The 19,152-nt window shown below is 44.5% G+C and overlaps 1 protein-coding gene across 1 annotated transcript; it reads right to left on the bottom strand.

Moving 5' to 3' along the window:
- Positions 1–978: 978 nt before the first annotated feature.
- LOC137428504 (uncharacterized) lies at positions 979–8,150 on the bottom strand. The gene is given in 7 exon segments (XM_078777355.1): positions 979–1,379; positions 1,459–1,784; positions 1,855–2,676; positions 2,678–3,423; positions 3,508–3,712; positions 3,759–5,037; positions 7,700–8,150. Coding segments are annotated over 7 exon segments (4,230 nt in total).
- Between the last annotated feature and the right edge of the window lie 11,002 nt (positions 8,151–19,152).

Genomic DNA, 19,152 nt, shown 5'->3' with positions numbered 1-19,152 from the left:
ACAGTAAGGGTCGTGTTGTTATCCTCTCTGGGGTATATAGATGACAGTAGATTGAGGCTCGAGTCTGTTATTCTTGCGTGGCTTCTCCCCTGTGTGCCTCCTTTGATGATTTATTAATGTTGATCTTTGAATAAAGGCCTTAAGACACACAGAACACTTGTAAGGCTTCTCTCCCATGTGTATTCTTTGATGTTGCTGCAAATGTGAGGAATAAACAAAATCCTTGTTGCAAACCAAACATTTGTACGGCTTCTCTCCCGTATGTATTCTTTGATGCATCTTCAAAGTATGCGAAAGAGGAAAGGCCTTAAGACACACAGAACACTTGTGTGGCTTTTCTCCTGTGTGCATTTTTTGATGTTGATGCAAATATGACGAACAAGCAAAATCCTTGTTGCAAAGAGAACACTTGTATGGCTTCTCTCCTGTATGTATATTTTGATGAATTATTAATGCTGTTCTTTGAATAAATGCCTTAAGACACACAGAACACTTGTGTGGCTTCTCTCCTGTGTGAATTTTTTGATGTCGCTGCAAAAATGCTGAAGCAGCAAAATCTTTGTTGCAAACGGTACACTTGTGTGGCTTCTCTCCCATATTAATTCTTTGATGATTCTTCAAGGTATGCAAAAGAGTAAAGGCTTTGAAACACACAGAGCACTTGTGTGGCTTCTCTCCTGTGTGCATTTTTTGATGTTGATGCAAACGTGAAGAAAAAGCAAAATCCTTGTTGCAAACAGAGCACTTGTAAGGCTTTTCCCCTATATGTATTTTTGATGCCTTATTAATGTTGCTCTTCGAAGAAATGCCTTATGACACCCAGAACACTTGTGTGGCTTCTCTCGTGTGTGCATTTTTTGATGTTGATGCAAACGTGAAGAAAAAGCAAAATCCTTGTTGCAAACAGAGCACTTGTAAGGCTTCTCCCCTGTATGTATTTTTTGATGCCTTATTAATGTTGCTTTTCGAAGAAATGCCTTAAGACACACAGAACACTTGTCGCTTCTCTCGTGTGTGCATTTTTTGATGTTGATGCAAACGTGAAGAAAAAGCAAAATCCTTGTTGCAAACAGAGCACTTGTAAGGCTTCTCCCCTGTATGTATTTTTTGATGTCTTATTAATGTTGCTTTTCGAAGAAATGCCTTATGACACCCAGAACACTTGTAAGGCTTCTCCCCTGTATGTATTTTTTGATGCCTTATTAATGTTGCTTTTTGAAGAAATGCCTTATGACACCCAGAACACTTGTGTGGCTTCTCTCGTGTGTGCATTTTTTGATGTTGATGCAAACGTGAAGAAAAAGCAAAATCCTTGTTGCAAACAGAGCACTTGTAAGGCTTCTCCCCTGTATGTATTTTTTGATGCCTTATTAATGTTGCTTTTCGAAGAAATGCCTTAAGACACACAGAACACTTGTCGCTTCTCTCGTGTGTGCATTTTTTGATGTTGATGCAAACGTGAAGAAAAAGCAAAATCCTTGTTGCAAACAGAGCACTTGTAAGGCTTCTCCCCTGTATGTATTTTTTGATGCCTTATTAATGTTGCTTTTCGAAGAAATGCCTTATGACACCCAGAACACTTGTAAGGCTTCTCCCCTGTATGTATTTTTTGATGCCTTATTAATGTTGCTTTTCGAAGAAATGCCTTATGACACCCAGAACACTTGTGTGGCTTCTCTCCCGTGTGAATTTTTTGATGTTGATGCAAACGTGAAGAAAAAGCAAAATCATTGTTGCAAACAGAGCACTTGTAAGGCTTCTCTCCTGTATGTATTTTTTGATGCCTTATTAATGTTGCTTTTTGAAGAAATGCCTTAAGACACACAGAACACTTGTCGCTTCTCTCGTGTGTGCATTTTTTGATGTTGATGCAAACGTGAAGAAAAAGCAAAATCCTTGTTGCAAACAGAGCACTTGTAAGGCTTCTCCCCTGTATGTATTTTTTGATGCCTTATTAATGTTGCTTTTCGAAGAAATGCCTTATGACACCCAGAACACTTGTGTGGCTTCTCTCCCGTGTGAATTTTTTGATGTTGATGCAAACGTGAAGAAAAAGCAAAATCATTGTTGCAAACAGAGCACTTGTAAGGCTTCTCTCCTGTATGTATTTTTTGATGCCTTATTAATGTTGCTTTTCGAAGAAATGCCTTATGACACCCAGAACACTTGTGTGGCTTCTCTCCCGTGTGAATTTTTTGATGTTGATGCAAACGTGAAGAAAAAGCAAAATCATTGTTGCAAACAGAGCACTTGTAAGGCTTCTCTCCTGTGTGAATTTTTTGATGTCGCTGCAAAAATGCTGAAGCAGCAAAATCTTTGTTGCAAACGGTACACTTGTGTGGCTTCTCTCCCATATTAATTCTTTGATGATTCTTCAAGGTATGCAAAAGAGTAAAGGCTTTGAAACACACAGAGCACTTGTGTGGCTTCTCTCCTGTGTGCATTTTTTGATGTTGATGCAAACGTGAAGAAAAAGCAAAATCCTTGTTGCAAACAGAGCACTTGTAAGGCTTTTCCCCTGTATGTATTTTTTGATGCCTTATTAATGTTGCTCTTCGAACAAATGCCTTATGACACACAGAACACTTGTAAGGCTTCTCTCTTGTATGTATTTTTTGATGCCTCATTAATGTTGCTTTTCGAAGAAATGCCTTAAGACACACAGAACACTTGTAGCTTCTCTCGTGTGTGCATTTTTTGATGTTGATGCAAACGTGAAGAAAAAGCAAAATCCTTGTTGCAAACAGAGCACTTGTAAGGCTTCTCCCCTGTATGTATTTTTTGATGCCTTATTAATGTTGCTTTTCGAAGAAATGCCTTATGACACACAGAACACTTGTAAGGCTTCTCCCCTGTATGTATTTTTTGATGCCTTATTAATGTTGCTTTTCGAAGAAATGCCTTATGACACCCAGAACACTTGTGTGGCTTCTCTCGTGTGTGCATTTTTTGATGTTGATGCAAACGTGAAGAAAAAGCAAAATCCTTGTTGCAAACAGAGCACTTGTAAGGCTTCTCCCCTGTATGTATTTTTTGATGCCTTATTAATGTTGCTTTTCGAAGAAATGCCTTATGACACCCAGAACACTTGTGTGGCTTCTCTCGTGTGTGCATTTTTTGATGTTGATGCAAACGTGAAGAAAAAGCAAAATCCTTGTTGCAAACAGAGCACTTGTAAGGCTTCTCGCCTGTATGTATTTTCTGATGCCTTATTAATGTTGCTCTTCGAACAAATGCCTTATGACACGCAGAACACTTGTAAGGCTTCTCTCTTGTATGTATTTTTTGATGCCTTATTAATGTTGCTTTTCGAAGAAATGCCTTATGACACCCAGAACACTTGTGTGGCTTCTCTCGTGTGTGCATTTTTTGATGTTGATGCAAACGTGAAGAAAAAGCAAAATCCTTGTTGCAAACAGAGCACTTGTAAGGCTTTTCCCCTATATGTATTTTTGATGCCTTATTAATGTTGCTCTTCGAACAAATGCCTTATGACACACAGAACACCTTGTAAGGCTTCTCTCTTGTATGTATTTTTTGATGCCTTATTAATGTTGCTTTTCGAAGAAATGCCTTATGACACCCAGAACACTTGTGTGGCTTCTCTCGTGTGTGCATTTTTTGATGTTGATGCAAACGTGAAGAAAAAGCAAAATCCTTGTTGCAAACAGAGCACTTGTAAGGCTTCTCCCCTGTATGTATTTTTTGATGCCTTATTAATGTTGCTTTTCGAAGAAATGCCTTAAGACACACAGAACACTTGTCGCTTCTCTCGTGTGTGCATTTTTTGATGTTGATGCAAACGTGAAGAAAAAGCAAAATCCTTGTTGCAAACAGAGCACTTGTAAGGCTTCTCCCCTGTATGTATTTTTTGATGCCTTATTAATGTTGCTTTTCGAAGAAATGCCTTATGACACACAGAACACTTGTAAGGCTTCTCCCCTGTATGTATTTTTTGATGCCTTATTAATGTTGCTTTTCGAAGAAATGCCTTATGACACCCAGAACACTTGTGTGGCTTCTCTCCCGTGTGAATTTTTTGATGTTGATGCAAACGTGAAGAAAAAGCAAAATCATTGTTGCAAACAGAGCACTTGTAAGGCTTCTCCCCTGTATGTATTTTTTGATGCCTTATTAATGTTGCTTTTTGAAGAAATGCCTTATGACACCCAGAACACTTGTGTGGCTTCTCTCGTGTGTGCATTTTTTGATGTTGATGCAAACGTGAAGAAAAAGCAAAATCCTTGTTGCAAACAGAGCACTTGTAAGGCTTCTCCCCTGTATGTATTTTTTGATGCCTTATTAATGTTGCTTTTCGAAGAAATGCCTTATGACACCCAGAACACTTGTAAGGCTTCTCTCTTGTATGTATTTTTTGATGCCTTATTAATGTTGCTTTTCGAACAAATGCCTGATGACACACAGAACACTTGTGTGGCTTCTCTCCCATGTGAATTTTTCGATGTCGCTGCAATCCTGATGAATCAACAAAATCCTTGTTGCACACAGAGCAATTGTACGGATTCTCTCCCATGTGTATTCTTTGATGATTCTTCAAAGTATGCGAAAGCGGAAAGGCTTGAAGACACACAAAACACTTGTACTGCTTCTCTCCTGTGTGTATTTTTTGATGCCTTATTAATGTTGCTCTCTGAGCAAATACCTTAAGACACACAGAGCACTTGTGTGTCTTCTCTCCTATGTGTATTCTTTGATGCCTTGTTAATGTTGATCTTTGAACAAATGCCTTAAGACAAACAGAACACTTGTTGGGCTTCTCTGCCATGTGTATTTTTTTATGTTGATGCAAATGGGATGAAGAAAGAAAATCCTTGTTGCAAACAGAACACTTGTGTGGTCTCTTCCTTCCTTGGATATTCTTGAGAGTCTCTGTGCAGCTTTTATAACTGCGGTTGGAAGACACGTTGCGAAACATGTCCTTTTCTTGACAAACAGTGTGTGTCATGCGATTATTGAAAACTTCTGAGCAGAACAACTGGGAACACTTGGAACAAGAATCCAGTTTCATTTGTTTCACTGAAAAGACAAATCACAAAAAAGTATTGAGAATTCACCAAAACGTTGAAATACTGCATAATTCACAAGTATTTCAATCAGATTAGATTAAACATTTGGCATATTTCTATCCTCCACTCCATGGAGAAGCTCCATCTATCTATAATTCCAGTAATCTCTGTGTGTATGCGACCGCTGTTTCTCGACAACTACCGGTCCGATATACTTGAAACTTGCCAGGTATATTGCTGGGGACCCGAGGATGTGCCTTTTCAAGGTTTCATATTAATCGGACAAGTAGTTACCGAGCTATGTCCAAAAAACGATTCGACCAATCAGAGAGCAGCGAGCTACCGAGCTATGGCGATTTAGCCGTTCGCCGTTCGCTTTGGCTTTGCGAATGGACCAAACCATTTCATGTAAATAGAGGGGGGGGTTCTACCGTACTCGCAAGCCGTTCGCTTTGGCTTTGCGAATGGACCAAACCATTTCATGTAAATAGAGGGGGGGGGGGGGATATAATTTTAGATATATATATAGTACGGGCATGCCCTAGTATCAATAAATTCAACATCAAATTATCCATTCCATCAAGATTTAAATTGACAATCTTAATCAAAGCCCGGGTCAATCGGATGAAAATTGATTATTTTTCAGATGAAAATTTATGATTGTAGCCATTTGACCTTAAGTTTACCTTTTGACTTCAACAATAGTTGATTTCCCAATTCAGTGATGTATTTCAGTGATGAAGAGATTTCCCAATCCCTTCCCCACACCCCTTGCACCGTCGCTCCGCCTCCCCTCGGCGGGTCCTTTTGCCGTAACTGTCCATGGGGCGGGCTTAGTTTGGCCGGGATTGTTATAATTTAAGGGTTAGCCACAGAGTGAAAGCACACACTGGGGAAAATTAACCTTAAACCCCATTACTAATTAACACAATAATAATTATTTATGAAGCTTAAGAACACAATTAAAACTAAAGTGTTTGCAACATCAAGTGGAGGCTCAAGGAAATCCACTTAACTTACACAAATTAAGCACGCAATTAATTAATTTCCCCCCACACCACCTCTTCCTCCTCCTCCTCCTTCCACTTGGCACTCTTTCACAAACAACACCTCTGAAATGCCCATCAGTCTCCGTCTCCTTCTCCTCTCCACTCTTCTCTTCTCTTCTCTTCTCTTCTCTTCTCCTCTCTCTCTCTCTCTCTCTCTCTCCACCTCTTGTTGCACCATCTGCATTACCACCGCCAGCACTTGATCATGCCGCCACTTGTATGTTCCTGCTGCCAATGCTACTGAGCATGCACTCAGTGCATGCTGCACCGTTCCCAAACCTTCACACAAATAACATCTCTCCTCCTGCAACAACCCCCACAATCTCAAGTTTGCTGGTGATGGAAGCACATCATACGTTGACCGCAACAGGAAACTCAATATTGGCTCCATCCTCCAAATCTCTTGCCACTTCAATGTCCTCACCCGCACGCAATGTCGGGATTGTTATGTGATGGTCTTGTGTCGATCAGCTCACCCGATCTTGTGTAGCACCTTTTTTAGATTGTAGTTTGTCATTCCTACATTGCCATTTTAATTTAGCATAATTTTTTTTTATTCACTTGTTTCTGTAATTTTTTACAATGTGGAATAACACAATGGTATGGTACTCAAAGGATACCCAAACTTGGAGCAAAAGTGCCAAGATATCTTCGTCAGCAATGTCAAACACTGTATACATTCCTATATTGTCTTAAGTAACCCTGACTGTATCTTGCAGCTCTGTCTTATTGCTCATTTCTCAAAGAGTAATGTCTTCATCCAGCCTCAGGCCACACAATGACCTGCACTTAGAAATGCCCAAAATAACTGATGTGGTTTCCCTTTAACCAATAGGGCGGGGACAGAGGGGAGGGGCGGAGCCTCTCGAGGAATTTATGCACGGCCGGACATGTGAAAGACACTCTCGTGGGTTTTACTGTTTTGTTCACTTGAAGTGTCAATAAAACTTCTTATACACTCAAAATGCAAATGTCCTCGATAAACTACTATGAGAGGACGAAAAGATACTCCAAACTTTGTTTTGTATCAGTGGGTGGGGCCGACATTTTCTATCCGCGTCATCCTGACGTTAGTACGTAGAGTCGACAGGGCCAACGCACTCTCTGATAATAATAGTTTTGTAAAATTAACTTCAATGAAGAACTTTATCAAGACAAGATAATAAGTATTTATCTGTGGTATCCAAATCCTGGTTCTGGGAAATCAGAAGACCTCGGTAATACTTGAGTAGATTCTCGCCAGACAAAAATACATCACTGTATATCATCAGAAAGACATTAGTCAAACACACTGAACACGTGACACGCTTTCTTATCTGCGCATGCGCATAGCATGGTTCAGGGTTGATCGAGTAAGCATGGGGAAGGGCGTGGCCTTGCCAAACTACGATGGCCTCGGTTGAGTACGAGAGAACACGCTCTCAGAGAGTATCTGTAAATCTTTAACTGTATAAATGAACTGGAGAAACAAATTATAACAAAGGATTCTGCACCAAGTAAAACTCCAGTCATTGCCATTGAGAGAGGCCCAGCTCAGAAATACACCCCGTCCGAATAATTATCATCATATTTAAGTAGATGATGTTCTATATTATCTTTGAAAAATTCCTGCATCATGCTGACCATCACACATTGCAGACAGAACGTGGTTTTTGGCAAACAGCTCCACATTGTTTCTGTGGTTGTGGAGAGCAGCCTTGGCACGCTTTTGTCTGTGTTGTTGTGCCATCTTAGCCAAACGTGAGCTTTTTATTGAGGGCTGTTCAGCAATGAGTCGATCTTGCTCACCCTGTGCCTTGCTTTGAAGCCTGCTTCTTTTCTGGTCACTTGATTCTGCAGCTCGTCGCTTGCGTACTTGTTGTGTCATTATCTCAAGACGTTCTCTCCTCTGATCACTTGATTCTGCAGCTCGTCGCTTGAGTAGTTGTTGTGACATTACCTCAAGGCGGTCTCTCCTCTGCTCACTTGATTCTGCAGATCGTCGCTTGCGTACTCGTTGTGACATTACCTCAAGGCGTTCTCTCCTCTGCTCACTTGATTCTGCAGCTCGTCGCTTGCGTACTTGTTGTGACATTACCTCAAGGCGTTCTCTCCTCTGGTCACTTGATTCTGCAGATCGTCGTTTGCGTACTTGTTGTGATATTACCTCAAGACGTTCTCTCCTCTGCTCACTTGATTCTGCTGTGAAGTGTTGTTGTTGGTTTTGTGACATTTGCTTAAGTCTCCTTGCCCTTTGTTCAATGGATTCTTTTGCGAGCTTTTCTTTCTGTTTTTTTGCTTTTTCAGCCTTTCTTTCTTCCTCATTTTGAAACCTTCTTGGCCTTCCCATTGAAGAAGACTGGAAAGTTCCTGTGGGAGTTGGGGGGGGGGGGGGGGGAAGGGTTATTTTAAATATGAAAAAAAGGAACTCAACACAAATTATTTGATTTGAAGTTATCAGTTATAGCTGGAAGGGAAAGTCAACACAAATTTATCAAACAACAAATAAGGAAACAAAAGACCCTTAAGACCCAAAAGCCCCTGCAGACACCAAAGTCCCAAAAGACCCCGAAGACCCCAAACACCCCCAAAGACCCAAAATACCCTTAAAGGCCCAGAGGATCCAAATGGCCCTGAAGACCCAAATGGCCATGAAGGCCCAAAACACCATGAAGACCAAAAGACCCAGAAATGGTCAAAGATGCCTATCCCTCTGAAACGACGTGTGGTGAGGCGCGCGGAGCGTGCCGAATCACGCTCGTATGAACAATATAGTGTCATTTGTTGAAGAGAATGTGAAGAAAAAGAACACGTATGGTCACAAATATAAACAATATAGCGTAATTTGTTGAAAAGAATGTGAAGAAAAATAACACGTATGGTCACAAATATACACAATATAGCGTAATTTGTTGAAAAGAATGTGAAGAAAAAGAACACGTATGGTCACAAAAATAAACAATATAGCATAATTTGTTGAAGAGAATGTGAAGAAAAGGAACACGTATGGTCACAAATATACACAATATAGCGTAATTTGTTGAAAAGAATGTGAAGAAAAAGAACACGTATGGTCACAAAAATTAACAATATAGCATAATTTGTTGAAGAGAATGTGAAGAAAAAGAACACGTATGGTCACAAATACAAGCAATATAGCGTAATTTGTTGAAGAGAATGTGAAGAAAAATAACACGTATGCTCACAAATATAAACAACAACAAACAACACAACATGCATTTTAAGGCCATTTTCCCTGCTCGAGCGGGGGTTAGCCTTGCGGTCCCCATGACAATCTTCTCCATTTTGCCCTATTTTCTGCATCTCTCCTTGTTAACCCCCTTGCCCGCATTTCTTCTTCCACCATCTTTAACCAAGTCTTTCTCGGTCTTCCCCGTCCTCTACTTCCTTCTACATTAATTTCCATCACTCTTCTCAACCAGTCACTTTCATCCTTCCTCAACACATGACCAAACCATCTCAACCTGTTTCTCTTCACAGCATCCATCACAGGCAATATTCCCATCATCTTTCGCAATTCATCATTTGTCTTCCTCTCTCTCAACGATACTCCGCACATCCATCGAACCATTCGCATTTCCACCCTTTCCAGCCTTCGTTGCTGCTCTACGTTCATTACCCATGCCTCGCTCCCATAAATCATAACACTTCTCACACATGCAGCATACACCTTTCCCTTCAGCTTCAGCGACACTCCCCTCCTCATCAGCACACCACTCAGTTCCCGAAACTTCTTCCATGCACATCTCACTCGAGCAACCGTTGCCGAGTCTGATCCACCTTCTCCATTCAGCATGTCTCCGAGGTAGCAAAATGTTTCCACACCTTCCAGCTTTACGCCGTCTCCAAGATCCAACTCAACATTTCCTCCATCTGCAGCTCCCTCTGTGCACACCTTACATTTGAATGTAGCTGCCACACTGGTAAATGACCCTCTCAGACCACTACATTTTTGATTAACCCACTCAGCGCACATTGTACATTGAATGGAGTTCACTCCGACACCCTTCCTGCACACAGCACACGGCCACTTCCCAGTTCTTTCCACCTCACCACATGCTTTACCACTTGCCATCACCTTCGTCTTTCCGATATTCACCTTCAGACCTTTTGTCTCCATACATTCCTTCCACTTGTTCATCTTTTCCTTCAGTCCATCCATACTTTCCGCAATCAACACCAGATCATCTGCATACAACAACTCCCACGGTAAACCCTCCTTTACGTTCTGAGCCAGCACCTCCATCACAGCTACAAATAGTAGTGGACTTAGTACCGACCCCTGATGCACTCCCACCTTCACCTCAAACTCACCACTGTTCCCGTCCTTCGTCCTTACAGCTGTGCGCGCTCTTTTGTACATTGCCATCACTACTCTGATCAACCATTCCTCCACTCCTAACTTCCTCAATGCCCATGTCAATACTTTGCGTGGAACCCTATCGAATGCTTTCTCCAGATCAACAAACCCAAGAAACAACTTCTTCCTATTCTCCATGTACTTCTCCTGCAACTGCCTCACAATGAAAAGCGCATCTATCATTCCTCTTCATGGCATAAATCCAAACTGCATTTCGTCGATCTTCACTTTCTTCCTTATCCTCCTCTCCAACACCCTTTCCAATACCTTCATTCCATGCTCCAATAACTTTATCGCTCGGTACGAGCCACACTCCAGAGGGTCACCTTTCCCCTTGTATAGAGGGACGAGGGTACACAGTTTCCAATCCACTGGAATGCGGCCTTCTTTCACCACCAGATTACAGATCTCTGTCATTCTCTTCACACCCCAACTTCCTGCTGCCTTCAACATATCTCCCACAACTCCCGTCGGCCCTCCCGCTTTTCCACTCTTCATTGCTTTTATCGCTTCCTCAACTTCCTTCTCAGTTATCTTCTCTGCCGGTCCTAAAACTGGGTTACTCTCTATGTTGCCATCCCATTCATTCTCTGTATTCAACAGCATTTCCATATATCTTTTCCATCTTCCTTTCATTCCATCTGGGTCGACAACGATTTGTCCCACTTCATCATTCAAGCAACTCACCCCCATCACATCACACCTCTTTCGCTATTTGCTTTGCAATCCTGAATACTGCTTTCTGACCCTCTTCCGAATACAAGCGTTCTCCGAACAGTTTCCTTCATGCCTCCTGCGCCATTGCTACCTCTTTCTTTGCAGCCTTCCTGGCTGCCTTATAACTTTCCTGCTCTGCTGTTTCTGCTGCCGTACCCTTCGCCTTCTGCCACTTCTTGAACTTCTTCCTCTTCTCGTCAATCCTCTTTCCAACTTCATCATACCACCACCATGTTTCCGAGTGCCTCAGTGGTCCTTTTGTCCATCCACATACCTCACCAACGGCTCCCAACAGACTAGCTTTCATTGACATCCAACCACTTTCAAGCTCAACCACATCATCCTCTACCCTACTCAGCCTCTCTTTTAATGCCTCCCTTACTGTCACCTCTTTCAACCTCCATACCTTCATTCTCGGTTGGTACTTCACCCGCCGAGCTCTCCTCGCACCTTTCACCCTTATGTCGCAGACAACCAAGTGGTGCTGTGAAACAGCCTCCTCCCCCGGGATCACCTTTGTGTCCCGGAGGTGCCCCCATCTCGCCTACGCACCATCACGTAGTCAACGGTTGTCGTCGACCCACCTGACGTGTATGTAACAAGCTTATTATCCTCTTTCTGGAACTGAGTATTACAAATCAACAAATCAGCTACATCAGCAAACTCCAAAATCCTTTCACCTTCTCCATTTCTCACACCATATCCGTAACTCCCATGAACTCCCTCAAAACCATCCATACTCCTTCCCACATGTCCATTCAGGTCTCCTCCCACCGCAACAACTTCCTCATCTTTCACGTTTTCCATCAGCTTCTCTATCGCACACCAGAACTTGTCCTTCTCTTCATCGCTTCGACCAACCTGCGGAGCATATCCCGAGATGACGTTCACCAAGAGCTTTCCAATCATCATTTTCACCATCATCAACCTATCACTCACTCTAGTCACACTCACCACACTGTCTACAAACTCATCAGAAAACAGGACACCAACACCATTCATGCCCTCCAGGCACCCTTGCCACACAAACTTCTATTTCTGTTCCTGCCTACCCTTCACCATTCTCACACCACTTCCCTTCCATCCCGTCTCCTGCACACAACATATGTCCACTCTTCTTCTGACCAATACTTCCACCACTTCTCCTGATCTCCCTGTCATTGTCCCTACATTCCATGTCCCAAACCTCAGAAACCGATCTCCACTTCGGGCTGCACCCTGCCCATATGTACTTGTAATTGTCATGGTTCTCTTTTTGAGGCAATGTTTTTATGGCCGGATGCCCTTCCTGACGCCAACCCTCTTAGTCGTCTCTTACGACACGCAGGGATACGGTGTACCTATTCTGACCAGGGTACACACTGGGAATGGTTTAAAACATGGAAATTCTGGGGGGGGGGGGGAGGGGGTGGGGGGTGGAGGGCGGCGTCAGCATCACGACTGCGGTTTAAACATATTCCAACAATATCCAAACAGAACCATGAAAACCATGAAAAACAATCTGGGAAAAGTCTCCAAACGAGAACGTGGATTTGAGAAAGAAGGAGCAGAGGCGGAAGAAAAACGAGATACAGGGGGCGGGGCACAAGTCGAGACGAGGAGGAGAGCGAACAAGCACGTGTCCGGGAGGAGAGAAAGAATCAATATAGAATTCTTTGTCTATCCGTTTGTCCTGTTTTTAAAAACGCCGGACAAAGGGTAAGATGCCCGCGAGAGGCAGGGGGGAGAAAAGAAAATCAAAGAAACAAGCAAATACTATGAAGGAAAGAACCTACACTCACAAAACACCGACGGGGGGAAGGGAGCCCGGAAAGACCAGGCCGCGCACGACGCGCGAATAAAAAACGACCAATCACACACAAATCCGCAACAACCACAAAACCAAAACTAAACAGAAACACACAATAACACACACACAACAAAACAACCAGCGGAAACCCGACAAAGACACGAATGGGAAAACACTCAAACTTCGATGCCGTGGAGAGATCGAAGCAAGCCTCATCGCCCGAGGGACCGGAAGTCCTATCTTCTCGCTAGCCTACTCACAAATATAAACAATATAGCGTAATTTGTTGAAGAGAATGTGAAGAAAAATAACACGTATGCTCACAAATATAAACAATATAGCGTAATTTGTTGAAGAGAATGTTAAGAAAAATAACACGTATGCTCACAAATATAAGCAATGTAGCGTAATTTGTTGAAGAGAATGTGAAGAAAAAGAACACGTATGCTCACAAATACAAACAATATAGTGGAATTTGTTGAAGAGAATGTGAAGAAAAAGAACACGTATGCTCACAAAAATAAACAATATAGCATAATTTGTTGAAGAGAATGTGAAGAAAAGGAACACGTGTGGTCACAAATATAAACAATACCAGTGGGGTCACCCATGGGAATCCCATGGGCATGGACGTGTGTGACTGACATATTGAGTTTGATGCTGCACCTGCATATTCAGTTTCACAAAACGGTTACTGCCAATTTATCAGATCCACAAATCTACACAATGTATTTACTTCCGATAACATGTGAATGCATGTGCGTGCACATAGGAAATACAGTTTGAAATGTGTGATTACATCTCATGTAAAATGTGACTTCAAGTGCTCAAATGCTCTCCCTCCCCACCCCCATCGCTCCCACATCACGCACACTGCACCAGGGAGTGGATCACCCACAGGGGAGTGGGTCACACACACACATGGAGGAGTGGGTTACAAACACACACACATACACACATACACACACACACACACACACACACACACACACACACACACACACACTATCCAATACTTCATCCGGATTCATTGCAGCTGCTCTTGTATATTGTTGTGGTTTTGGAATAAAGGATAATTCCCCCTCGTAGGTAGACGCACCACAACCTGAAGCCTCGCGATAGTTCAGTTATTTCTTAGTGAATGTAAGCGTAGTCCTGTCCTGTTAGTTTTGCGTTGAGCAGGCCCGTCAGTAGGGCGGTCTTTTTGCGATAGCATACCATGTGGCAGGCCTGAACAAGTCTAGCGAGGCTGAAGGGAGGAGCTGCAGGAGGAGTGGCCGGTAACAACGAGCCGCCAATCAGGGCTCGAGGGGAGTGGCCAGCCACAACGATGAGAGGTGGGGTTTGGAACATTTGAGTGACATTCTGGGGCGGGGCCATAAAACCCTGCTCTGAACCTCCCTCTCCCCCCCCACCCCCCCAAGTCAGTCAGTGCTGGAGAGTATCGTGAGTTCAAGTTCTGAGTTACAGTTCCCGATGAGACGAGAGATGAGTTCAAGTTCCCTGTGAGAGTGAGTGGAATTAAGTTGAGCTTGAGAACGCACGAGAACGCACCGCAGAAAGAATGCATTGAATTGCCGGTTATCGTGATTGTACACGAACTTTCCCCGTGCCCCGTGCCCTGCGCTGTATTAATCGCGCGCTCGAGAAGACGACCATTCCAGGCCACAGATGTGCGATTTCCTCCTGCCTGCCTTCCCCTGCATACGTGCCGTAACCGCCAGAGAGTCACGCCGGGCGAGCTGCCCCGGAGCGACCGACGGCAAAGCGCGTTTGGCGCGCGAACTTCTTCTCTTCTTCTCCCCATGTGCGTGAGTGGGCCCTGTGTCTGGAGATAAGTTAAGATTGATTAAGCTTCTGCTCTGTGTCCCCTTTCCTTCTGCGAATCATTGTACGTAAATAATAAATCATGTTATTCCTCTTATTTGACCATTCCCATCCCTTCCATTGATTGGCCTCGCATGGTACGAATAGAACCGCTCGAATCGGGTTCCATAAAAGTATCGGCACGAGTCACATGATACGCATACCGCTCGGCGTACTCGATTAAGCGTGGCTTGTGCGAGGTTCGGTCCCCATTTTCGTAGCAGCGTGGGTTTAAGGTACGTGCGACGTTGACCCGATACCCTTTTTCACGCTTGCTCCGGAAATGGCGATTCGGCCTTGTGGACACGAAGACCCAGGGGGGAAAAGGGGTTTAATCCCCCCTTTGTAACGGGAACGGGCTTCGGGAGATCCGCAACCATGTTTGCTAAGCACACATTACCTTCCAATGTCTTTGTTGCTCAGCATCCCATGCAAGTCTGTGTTAATGTTCATTGGCGGTCTCATTCTGTTCCCTCATTATTTCATTCATTTTGGAGAGAGGATTTACAAACGCGAGTGTCGTCTTTGGGTGGTGTATAATCACTCCGATCGAAACAGGCAGTTTCCTTTGCTCGAGTTGTAATAAGAATGTACCTTTATTTCTTCAAAAAGTAATTTATGATCGAAGACGTGTTGATTGAGTCTTAAAATGCACATCAGTCACGGGTGACTTCATTTTTTAATTTGAATATATCGGAAACTTTTCGCTTTACAAAGTAAAAAAATAGATTAAAACCAAACGTTATTGATAAATATTGTATTCCATAGTTGGTTTACATTATTATGTATATTTTTGAAGTACTGTATTGTTTCATTCCATGGTTGGAAAAGAGTTGACTCGCTTTATTTGGGCGGTGTATAATCACTCCAAACAAAACAGGCAGTTTCCTTTGCTTGAGTTGCAATAAGAATGTACCTTTGTTTCTTCAAAAAGTAATTTATGCTTGAAGACGTGTTGATTGAGTCTTAAAATGCACATCAGTCATGGGTGACTGCATTTTTAATCTTGAATATATCGGAAACATTTCGCTTTACAAAGTAAATTTGTAATATATCTCGCCATTTTCCCATCTGTTATTTTAGGATTTAAAAAAAATATATATCTCGGCAATTTCCTGTGTGTGCGTAAATGTTCTCAATTATTGCTGACACCGAGTCTAAAACCATTGATACAAATGAAATCAGACGGCGAGTTATAGTGGAGATAAAAGCGTGAGAGAGTGTCAATAGCCTTTATGTTATCGGCCTTTGAAAATGCATCTCGTTATATATAGACGGAAACTTTCATCGGATTTTATTCCCGGTCTTTTTAAACCGAGTCTAAAACCATGTTAGCGACTGTGAAAAATGAAATGAGATATCGAATTAGAGTTGAAATAAAACTGTGAGAGAGAGAGAGCAAGACACCACAGGCCAAACAAAACAGGCCTCAAAGCTATGCGAGTAAATAAAATGGTGGATATTTGTTTTTGAAGCCTCTTCCAGAATGGGTGGAGCTACTCTCTCAACGGAGGAAACCACACCCCCAGACAGGCGTTCGACAGACAGAATCACCTATGGAGAATATAATACAGATAGCGTAATTTGTTGAAGAGAATTTGAACAAAATGAACACGTTCTGGTCACAAATATACATAGTGCATAACCATATATACACAAAGAATTAAGTTAAGCACCCCTACACAACGAATTAAGGTAAGCACCCCCTAATATATATTCTTTGTGTATATGTATACATTGGCATATATTCTAAGGTATGTGAGATCAAATAATGATTGGTATGACATTAGCAATTATCCATTGATGAAATTGAGTGATCAAAGTGAAAAAATGTGATTGGTTGAATCAGTGATCCGATCACGTGGGTCCTACACACGTTATTGACGCAAAGATCGCTAGAGGTCTTCTCAGAACAATGACTGTACGTTAGAAAACATAAACGTCATCCACACTGTCCGTGATGGACCTATAGCTCCATACTTAAATTGAGGTGAAAATATGCCTAAAATTCCCAAAAAATTTCACCTTAAATTATTCAGAATAAAATATTGAAAACGGCATGATTGTTATGTTTTTATGTGACCATAATATCACTTCTCCAGAAAATATAGCAATATCATGGGTATATTACACTGTTTTGACGACAACAAACTTGTAATGTGCGAGATTGTAAAAAAACGGGGGGGGGGGGGGTGCTTAACTTAATTCTTTGTGTATACATTTGCACCATTATAGTAAGACATTTGATTTTAAATTATCAGTTATACCTGGAAGGGAAGGTCAACACAAATGTATGAAAAATTGGAATGAAAATTCGAATTGCCAGCGCAGACGTACCCCCAATACACCGCTTTCATTTGACTTCTGAACGGGTTTTTACGTCATACATTTTCTTTTTCCCATATCCTGATCTCGATTAATCAAGTCAAAGTAACAAAACAAATTAGCGCTGATGAATAGAGGTAAATAATGAATGTGTTTCTTAGGTTAGCGTATATATATTATATACAATTATAAATAAATAAATAAATAAATATATATATATATATATATGTACAGTCACGTGAAAAAGTAAGTACACCCCATGTAAAGTTTTGACTTTTTCAAAAATTTCAACATACAGCTATTTGATCTTCATTTCAACAATATTGATAGATAAAGGTGATATTGAAGCGTGGTGCTACGCGCGCTACTTGTTTAGCAAGGAGGAAGCAGACAACGCGGTAAGTTCAAAGAGTCTTTTTTACAAGAGCTCCACTGTAGCACTGGAGCGCTCCGGGCTGCGTGCCCGGTGTATATCCCGTGGCCACGCCTACCCCTCGGGCGTGGCTGCCGCCCACTTGGTGCGCGGAATGATGCCATCACGCCAGTGAGCTTTCGTGTCCGCCACACGCGCCCCCCCAGAAATCCCGCGCACCTGGAGGGCCAGTTTGCGGGGCAAACGGATGACCCGGCCGAAGCGCCCTCTGGCGACTGGCGGCGTCCAGGGTGCAGGGATGCCAGCTGGGATGCCTCCGGCTGCACCCGGGTTGGGTGCCGGACTGGGGGGCGGCGTGCCGGCGGGGCTGGGCGGTGCCAGGGGTCCGCCCGCAGGGGGGCGGCCTCGACGCAGGGGCCGAGCCACCGGCGGTGGGTGGTCCACGTCGAGGTGGGCCGGCTTGAGGCGATCCACTGAGACACGGTCGGGAGTACCGCCGATGTCCAAGTTGAAATGTTTCACCCCGGTCTCCAGCACGCGGAAAGGCCCGGCGTACGGGGGCCGCAGTGGTGTCCGGTGGGCGTCGTGCCGGACGAAGATGTACTCCGCAGTGTGAAGCTCCGGGGCGACGTGCGTAGGTGGGTGCCCGTGGTGCGCCGTCGGCACCGGGGCGAACCTCCGGGCGGTCTCCTGAAGTGTGGAGCGCTCCTGCGCCGCGGACCATGGTGCCGTGGGGTCGGGGAGGAACTCGCCCGGCACCCGCAGCGGTTGTCCGAAGACCAACTCCGCCTCGGATGCGCGCAGGTCGTCCTTGGGCGTCGTCCGGAGGCCCAGCAGGACCCAGGGGAGCCTGTCGACCCAGCCGCCGTCGCGGAGGGTGGCCCAGAGCGCGGCCTTCAACGAGCGGTTGAACCGCTCGCACAGGCCGTTGGCCTGCGGGTGGTAGACCGTGGTTCGGTGCAGCTGGACCCCGAGCCCCCGCGCGACCGCCCCCCAGAGCTCCGAGGTGAACTGGGGGCCGCGGTCGGACGAGATGTCCGAGGGGGAGCCGAACCGGGCGACCCAGGTGGCGATGAACGCCTGCGCGATGTCCGCCGCCGTCGTCGCCGCCAAAGGCACGGCCTCCGGCCACCGGGTGGTGCGGTCCACCATGGTGAGGACATGGGTGAAACCCCGCGAGGGGGGCAGAGGTCCCACCAGGTCCACGTGAACATGGTCGAACCTACGTTCCGGCACCGTAAATGGGGCCAATGGGGCCTGGGTGTGTCGGTGCACCTTCGCGCGCTGGCACGCAAGGCACGTCCTGGTCCAGCCGCGGACGGCCTTCCGGAGGCCATGCCAGACAAACTTGTCGGTGACCAACCTCTGGGAGGCCTTCGTGCCCGGGTGGGACAGGCCGTGGATGGCGTCAAAAACCTGGCGCTGCCAGCCCACGGGCACGATGGGGCGAGGCCGCCCGAGGGAGACGTCGCACAAGAGGGCCGTGACCGCGCCGTCGAACGGCACCTCGGTGATGCGGAGGCCCATGACGGCGGTCCGCAAGGCCTGGACGCCGGGGTCGGCGGCCTGGTCAGCCGCCATCCGGGCATAGTTGATGCCAAGGTGGACTGCGTGGGCGACGGACCGGGAAAGGCAATCCGCCACCG

This window comes from Myxine glutinosa, chromosome 5 (assembly GCF_964187855.1).
Source record: "Myxine glutinosa chromosome 5, kmMyxGlut1.1, whole genome shotgun sequence".
Classification (NCBI taxonomy): Eukaryota; Metazoa; Chordata; class Myxini; order Myxiniformes; family Myxinidae; genus Myxine; species Myxine glutinosa.
This window is presented reverse-complemented; position numbering and strand designations above follow the sequence as displayed.